The sequence below is a fragment of the Cebus imitator genome, unplaced genomic scaffold, assembly GCF_001604975.1.
Source record: "Cebus imitator isolate Cc_AM_T3 unplaced genomic scaffold, Cebus_imitator-1.0 Scaffold169, whole genome shotgun sequence".
NCBI lineage: Eukaryota > Metazoa > Chordata > Mammalia > Primates > Cebidae > Cebus > Cebus imitator.
In genome coordinates, this window is record NW_016107484.1 from 788,934 (window position 1) to 797,054 (window position 8,121).

At 52.1% G+C, this 8,121-nt stretch overlaps 1 protein-coding gene across 1 annotated transcript in view; it reads right to left on the reverse strand.

Annotated features, from left to right (window-relative positions):
- HPD (4-hydroxyphenylpyruvate dioxygenase) overlaps positions 1-7,817 on the reverse strand; it is a 19,672-nt gene extending 11,855 nt beyond the window's left edge. The window contains exons 1-7 of the mRNA XM_017544289.2: positions 7,645-7,817; positions 7,508-7,534; positions 6,580-6,642; positions 6,149-6,253; positions 4,868-4,910; positions 4,615-4,697; positions 3,297-3,386 (exon numbers count right to left, since the gene is read on the reverse strand). Of these exons, the coding sequence (XP_017399778.1) occupies positions 3,297-3,386; positions 4,615-4,697; positions 4,868-4,910; positions 6,149-6,253; positions 6,580-6,642; positions 7,508-7,534; positions 7,645-7,647 (414 nt within the window). The 5' untranslated portion in view covers positions 7,648-7,817. The remainder of the gene's footprint in view (positions 1-3,296; positions 3,387-4,614; positions 4,698-4,867; positions 4,911-6,148; positions 6,254-6,579; positions 6,643-7,507; positions 7,535-7,644) is intronic.
- Positions 7,818-8,121: the final 304 nt, after the last annotated feature.

Consider the following 8,121-nt stretch of genomic DNA (forward strand, 5'->3'; position numbering starts at 1 on the left):
TAGAGACGGGGTTTCACCATGTTGACCAGGATGGTCTCGATCTCTTGACCTCGTGATCCACCCGCCTCGGCCTCCCACAGTGCTGGGATTACAGGCTTGAGCCACCGCGCCCGGCAATTTTTTTAATTTTTTTGAGACGGAGTTTCACTCATGTTACCCAGGCTGGAGTGCAATGGCGCGATCTCGGCTCACCGCAACCTCCGCCTCCTGAGTTTGGGCAATTCTCCTGCCTCAGCCTCCTGAGTAGCTGGGATTACAGGCACGCGCCACCATGCCCAGCTAACTTTTTGTAGTTTTAGTAGAGACGGGGTTTCACCATGTTGACCAGGATGGTCTTGATCTCTTGACCTCGTGATCCACCCGCTTCGGCCTCCCAAAGTGCTGGGATTACAGGCTTGAGCCACCGCGCCCGGCCCACTTTTGTTATTTTTTTACTAGAGACAGAGTTTTACCTTGTTGGCCAAGATGGTCTTGAACTCTTAACCTCAAGTGATCTCCCTAACTCAGCCTCTCAGAGTGTTGGGATTACAGGCACACTTTAACCATTTTTATGTTCAATTTAATTTTTTAACTTTTATTTTTTAAAATTTTATCGATTTATTTATTTTTGAGACAGAGTCTTACTCTGTTGCTCAGGCTGCAGTGCAGTGGCACAACCTTGGCTCACTGCAACCTCCATCTCTTGGTTCAAGTGATTCTTCTGCCTTAGCCTCCCGAGTAGCTGGGACTACAGGTGCCTGCCACCATGCCTGTATAATTTTTGTATTTTTAGTAGAGACAGGGTTTCACGATGCTGGCCAGGCTGGTCTTGAACTCCTGACCTCAGGTGAGCCACCTGCTCACCTGAAATTATAGGCTGGGATTATAGGCACACTTTATTTTTATGTTTAATTTTATTTTTTAAAATTTTTGTTTATTTTTGAGACACAGTCGCACTCTGTCAACCAGGCTGGAGTTCAGTGGTGCGGTCACAGCTCACTCCAGCCTCCACCTCTTGGACTCAAGCAATCCTCCCACCTCAGCCTCCCGTATAGCTGGGACCACAGACATGCTCCATCATGTCTGGCCAATTTTTAATTTTTTTTTTTTTGTAGAGATGGGGTCTCACTTTGTTGCCCAGGCTGGTCTCAAATTCCTGGGCTCAAGCAGTCCTCTTGCCTTGGCTTCCCAAAGTGCTGAGATTACAGGTGTGAGACACTGCACCTGACCTATTTATTTTTTATTTATTTGTATTTTTAATTTTTGTAGAAATGGGATCTACCTATGTTGCCCAGGCTGGTCTCAAACTTTTTTTGTTGTTTCTATCATCTCAGCTACTAGAAATCAAACTTTTGGCCTCAAGTGATCCTCCTGCCTCAGCCTCCCAAACTGCTGAGATTATATGTGTGAACCACTGTGCTCAGCCCTTTATGTAGAATTTAACCTCAAGGAGGTAAGACCTGTGATTGTCTCTGTATTACAGTAACACAGAGCTAAACAATTGGTCATCTTTGCTGAGTGTCTAAGGCACTGTTCTAAGTGCTATACACAAATGACCTTTTTTTTGAGACAGAGTCTCATTCTGTTGCCCAGGCCGGAGTACAGTGGTGCAATTTTGGCTCACTGCAACCTCTGCCTCCTGGGTTCAAGCAATTCTCCCACCTCAGTCTCCCAAGTAGCTGTGACGACAGGTGTGCACCACCATGCCTGGCTAATTTTTTAATTTTTTTTTTTTAGCAGAGGTGGAGTTTCACCATGTTGCCCAGGCTGGTCTCAAACTCCTGACCTCACATGATTCTCACCCACCCCCCCGCCCCTGCCAGCCTCCCACAGTGCTGGGATTATAGGCATGAGCCACTGCACCTGGTCCTCATTAGCTCCTTATGATGACCCTATGAGGAATCATAGCTGAAGATATTGAGCTTGCAGCCTTAAAAAAGGAACGAGATCATGTCCTTTGCAGGGACATGGATGGAGCTGGAAGCCGTTATCCTCAGGAAACTAACACAGGAACAGAAAACCAAACACCACGTTCTCACTATAATTGGGAGCTAAGGCCGGGCACAGTGGCTCATGCCTGTAACCCCAGCACTTTGGGATGCCAAAGCGGGCCAATTATGAGGTCAGGAGTTGAAGACCAGCCTGATCAACATGGTGAAACCCTGTCTCTACTAAAAATACAAAATTTAGCCGGTCGTGGTGGCGGGCACCTGTAATCCCAGTTACTCAGGAGGCAGGAGAATCACTTCATCCTGGGAGGCAGAAGTTGCAGTGAGCCGAGTTCATGCCATTGCACTCCAGCCTGGGTGGCAGAGCAAGACCCTGTCTCAAAAATAAATAATAAGTGGGAGCTAAATGATGAGAAAACATGGACACTTCGTCGGGAATAACAGACACTAGGGCCTGTCAGAAGGGGGAGGTGGGGGAGGGAGAGCACCAGGAAGAGCAGCTAATGGATCCTGGGCTTAATACCTAGGTGATGGGCTGATCTGTGTGGCAAACCACCATGCACACGTTTCCCTATGTAACAAACTTGCACCTCTTGCACATACACCCCAGGACCTATAATGTTGAAGAAAACAGCTGGGCGTGGTGGCTCACATCTATAATCTCGGCACTTTGGGAGGCTGAGGCGGGTAGATCACTTGAGGTCAGGAGTTTGAGACTAGCCTGGCCAACTTTTAGTAGAGATGGCAAAACCCCATCTCTACTAAAAACACACAAATTAGCTGGGTGTGGTGGCAGATGCCTCTAATCCCAGCTTCTTGGGAGGTTGAGACAGGAGAATCACTTGAGCCCGGGAGGCAGAGGTTGCAGTGAGCCAAGATCGCACCATTGCACTCCACCCTGGGCGACAGAGTGAGACTCTGTCTCAAAAAAAAAGGAAAAAAAATTGAAGAGAAAAAGATACTGGTGAGGCCCGGGAAAGTTAAGTGCATGTCCCAGGCCACACAGATGTTCCAGTTCCAGTCCTTGCTCATTTAAACAGAGTCAGAGAGGTACAGTGATATGCCCAAAGTCACACAGCTGTGTGAGAACTGATGTGCCCGGACCCCATCCTTTGCCCTCCTTCAGAACTCCTGCCTTCATCCCCTCGCTGTCACCCTCCCACCCTGGGAGGAAGGGAAGCCTGGGTGGAATGGCTGGTGGCTCCTGCAGCCCCCATGCACTGGCCAGGCATGACGGGGTACAGACTTGAGGGCTAATGTCTGTGCCCCAAGGCCCGTGGGTGGGATGGTTTGATGGTCAGCTGTGGGGCTTCTGGCATCTCAGTGGTGCCGACAGCTGGAGGGGTGGGGGCACCAAAGCGAACTCACCGTCTGCAGCACAGCAAACTTCACCTTCCCAAAATTGTCTTCCTCTACCCAGGGCTCCCGCACGATTTTGGCGCCCCGTTCCCGTGCTTTCTGCAGAGAAGTTGGGATCGGGGAGGTGAGGGTGGGAATATTCCAGAACCCTTGCCTGCTGCTCCTGCCGGGTGGCTCCTGTGTGGTCCTGCAGTCCCCTCCAGTTTCTCCAGCCCCAGGTAGGAATTCCCACCCCAGGTTCCCAGGTGGCAACCCCAGCCAGCTTCAGCCATTACCCTCAGTACTCATCCTCATTTGGCAAGTAGGGAAACTGAGGCTGAGGCCCAGAATTGGGGCTATGGGAGAGAAACAAGGTAGGGATGGGTGTCTGTCCTGCCTCTGCTAACTCCCCCTGTGACCTTTCCCCCTCTCTAGTCCTCAGTTTCCCCATCTGTAGAAAGAATTGTTGGATAAGTATAATAATAAGGAGATTCCTGCATTTATTTAGCAAAACTGAACTGCATGCGGTGCTTATATCATGCTCCAGGCTCTGTTCTAGATTCCAGCCTCATTCATCCTCACGACAACATTATGAAGAAGATACTACTGTCATCTCCGTTCTCTAGGTAAGGATGTTGAAGCACAGAGACATTAAGTCACTTGCCTGAAGTCACACAGCTGAGATTCAGTCCTGGAGGGTCTGGCTCTGGAACCCACACTCTGAATCTCTAGGTGGCCTCTTGGGTACAGTGTTTGGTTTAGAGTTGTGCTCAAGAAACGGTAATTCTGAGGCTGGCTGAAGTGGATCATGCCAACACTTTGGGAGGCCGAGGCAGGCCAATCACTTGAGGTCAGGAGTTCGAGACCAGCCTGGCCAACATGGCGAAGCCATGTCTTTACTAAAAATACAAAAATTAGCTGGGGTGCAGCAGGCACCTGTAATCCCAGCTACTTGAGAGGCTGAAGACAGGTGAATTGTTTGAACCCAGGTGGCGGAGGTTGCAGTGGGCTGAGATCGTGCCATTGCACTCCAGCCTGGACAAGAGAGTGAGACTTTGTCTTGAAAAAAAAAAAAAAAAAAAAAAAAAAGGAAATGGTAATTCTGATCTAATTTCTCTTTTGACAACCCAGCTGTGGTTAACCTCATCTGGCAGCTGTGGAAACTGAGGCTCAGAGAGAAAGAGGACAACACGGAAGAGGACAGGGCACCCCCGGTGGCCAGATGTGCATCACACCAGCATCTGGGCTTGTCACTGTGATGCGGCAGTGTCCCTCCAGTTGTGACTGATGGGGTCCCCATGGCAGACGGAGGCCTTCCTCTCCCCAATCTGCCCAGGTGTGTTCTCACCTGCACGATGTAGTCACAATCCTCCACCTCGAATGCGATGTCCTTTACTCCATCGCCGTGTTTCACCAGGTGATCTCCCATCTCTGTGGTCGGCAAGGAGGGGATGGCACTGGAGTCTAGGTCCCCTTACCTGGCTTTCAGTCTCCATCCAGGCCCTGAACCAGAGCCCACCCACAGAGCCATGCGTCCACCCCTCCCCAAACCCAGACTCCTCCCCCAGAGCCATGCGTCCACTCCTCCCCGGGCCCCTTACCTTTGTTCCAGGGGTTGAGCGCTGAGGAGAGGACAAACACAATCTAAGATACAGAGGAGAAACTGGTGTGGCTGCTGGCTGGGAGGAGCGTGGGGAGGTGCGCCCATCCCCTCCTCCCTGAGACACCCCGGGTGGAGCAGAAGGACTCCTGGACCTGGGTTCTAGCTCCTTCTCTGCCTTAGTTTCCCACTCTGGTCCTGAGGAATGGGGCTTTCAGCCATGCCAGACCAGCCCCCGACCCCGGATCCTAAGAGGAACTGCTGGGTCAGGTCTCCCTTGGGGAGAGAACTTCAAGGACCCCAGAGGTCAGGGCACTGCTTAAAATTTCTCCTTTGACGTCCTAGGTTTTCTGAGCACCTGTGGGGTCAGTGTTGGGCCAGGCTGAGGAGGAGGCGAAACTAGGACGGATGCTGGTGTGTGGCTATGCAAAGGTACCAGTGGAGGGGCCGTGGGAGCTGGACTGTGTGTTTTTTGTTATTGTGTGGTTTTTTTTTTTTTGAGGTGGAGTCTCACTCAGTTGCCCAGGCTGGAGTACAGACAGTGGACTGATCTTGGCTCGCTGCAACCTCTGCCTTCCAGGTTCAAGTGATTATCCTGCCTCAGCCTCCTAAGTAGCTGGGATTATAGGTGCCCATTACTACACTTGGCTAATTTTTGTATTTTTAGTAGAGATGGGGTTTCTCCATGTTGGTCAGGCTGGTCTCGAACTCCCAATCTCAGGTGATCCACCCGCCTCAGCCTCCCAAAGTGCTGGGATTACAGGCGTGAGCCACTGTGCCCGGCCTTGTTTTGTTTTTTTTGTTTTTTTTTTGTCATAGGGTCTCGCTCAATTGTCCAGGCTGGAGTGTGGTAGATCGCTGTGGTGTAATCACGACTCACCACAACCTCAACCTCCCGGACTTAGGTGATCCCCCCACCTCAGCCTCCCAAGTAGCTGGGACTACAGATGCACGCTACCACATCTGACTACTTTTTTTGAATTTCTTGTAGAGACGAGTCTTGCCATGTTGTCTAGGCTGGTCTCAAACTCTTGGGCTCAAGTGATCGCCTGCCTTTGCCTCCCAAAGTGCTAGGATTACAGGCATGAGCCATTGCACCTGACCAGGCTGAACTATGTGGACGTAGCCAAGCTCTGCCTCCTGAAGTGGGGGTGTGACTGCCTGAAGAAGGGGCCTCGTGCTCTAATCACACTGAGGTGCTGTAAGGGCTACAGTCTCAGGGGGTGAAGGGACCCGGCCTCCTGGATGGCAGGGGCGTGTGTGTCCTAGGGTGGGGACTCACCTTCCCTTGTTTGATGACATGGCTGACTACCTCCCGGGAGCCGGTCTCTAGGCCCCTGTAGGCTAGAGGTTCGAAGCCCATCTTGTTGCAGTAGAATGACGCGGCCTGAATCACAGGGTTGCAGCAGGGTTCATGAGGGTTGAGGGGCCAGCCTGGGGGACGCCCAGAAGAAAGCCCCCAGCCCCCCTCAGCCTGCCTGCCCTATTGCCCCACGTGCAGAGACCCTCCTGGGAAGAGGGCCTGCTGCCTGCACATTTTGCTGACAGATAACTTTCCCAATGGTATAATTAGGATTCAGAGTATCTGGTCCCACCCCTGGCCCTGATCCTCCCCTCCCAAGGGCCAATCACAGACCCGCTGGAGGCCCGCCCCTGTTCAGGTGGCCTCTGGCCGGCCCTCTGCTTACTCCAACATGCTACCCCAGCTTCTACCTGCTTGGCGTTGCCAACCCAGAAGGTCACAGAGTGGAAGTGCAGGAATCGGCCTCTCTCAGGCTGCAGAAGGAGAGAAGAGGTGAGGTTGAGTCCCTGAAAGGGAGTCTAGAAAAGTGCGGGTGGAGTGATGTCCCCTAGCCACGCCACCTGCCTTATCCCAGCCTCAACCACAGGATTTAGGAGCAGCAGAACCCCATGCAGTCTTGCCAAGCCTCGAAAGAGATTTCTCATGTGGAAGCTGAGCTCCTGGGAGTTTTGGATGGTGAAGCCCCCTCAGGAGGCCTGCCAAGGTTTCACACAGGGACATAGCCTTTTGCTGCAGCAATATGGATTTAAGTTAGTCCTTAGAAAGAACTTCCAGATGGCATTAAGAGATTGGCAGGCATTTAAGTAGGGGTACAAATTTTGTTTTTGTTTTTTGAGATGGAGTCTTGCTCTGTCACCCAAACTAGAGTGCAGTGGCGTGATCTCGGTTCACTGCAACCTCTGCCTTCTGGGTTCAAGCATTCCTCGGCTTCAGGTGATCCTCCTGCCTCAGCCTCTGCCTCCCGAGGAGTTGGGATTACAGGTGTGTGCTACCACACCCGGCTAATTTTTGTATTTTTAGTAGAGACGGGGTTTCCTCATGTTGGCCCGGCTGGTCTCGAACTCCTGACCTCAAGTATTCACCTGCCTTGGCCTCCCAAAGCACTGGGATTACAGACATGAGACACTGTACCTGGCCAGGGTACAAGTTTGTTAGGAGGGTGAGATTGAGTCTAGCTCATTCTGGGGGAGCCCGTGGGTAAAATGGGGTGTGTAGGTATGGACATCACATATCCACCCCAGTCCTTCCTCTTCTGCTCTCTGCTGAAACCCCAGTCTCCCTGCACTCTGACCCCTTCTAGACCCAGGCCCCGACATTTCCCACATTTCCCCTGCTTACCTTTGCCCCTTTGTCACTGTAAGTCGTCTAAGGAGAAAGAGAAGGACAGTGAGACTTGGAGGCTCCAACACAGGTGCTTCTGGAAGTGTCACTGAAGATGTCCCACCCAAGGGGAGATGGCCAGCCTTACCACTTACCATGACTGATCTTGGTCAAACCTGCTGCTGGGAAGATTGGGACAAGAGGCCTGGCGGGTGCTGGGCTGGAGTATTTAACCCCAAGCAGGCCCCGCCCCGGCCTCCTGGCCTACCTGGGGGATTGGGGGGGCAGCTGAGCCCAGCCCAGGAAAGTCCCGGGCCTGGGGGCCTCTGATCCAGCCGCAGCCTCATTGAACAGGGTGTTGTCGCCAGGCCCAGAGTTGGAGAGTGATGTCCACTAGCTAGCAGGAGGCAGAGCCAGGGCCAGAAACCAAGGGCAAGCTTTTCCAGGACGCTGGGGCTGTGACCATTACTGCCCAGAATCCAAAGCTCAGAAGCCAAAGGCCAGCTGGAGTACAGTGGCGGCTCCAGAACTCTTGCCTGGAGGAAATTTGAGGGGGAATTTGGAGACTGGCCCTGAAGTCCTGTTTGCATAGCAAGTGTGTGGTTTCTATTCAGGATGAAAGCCTTGTATTG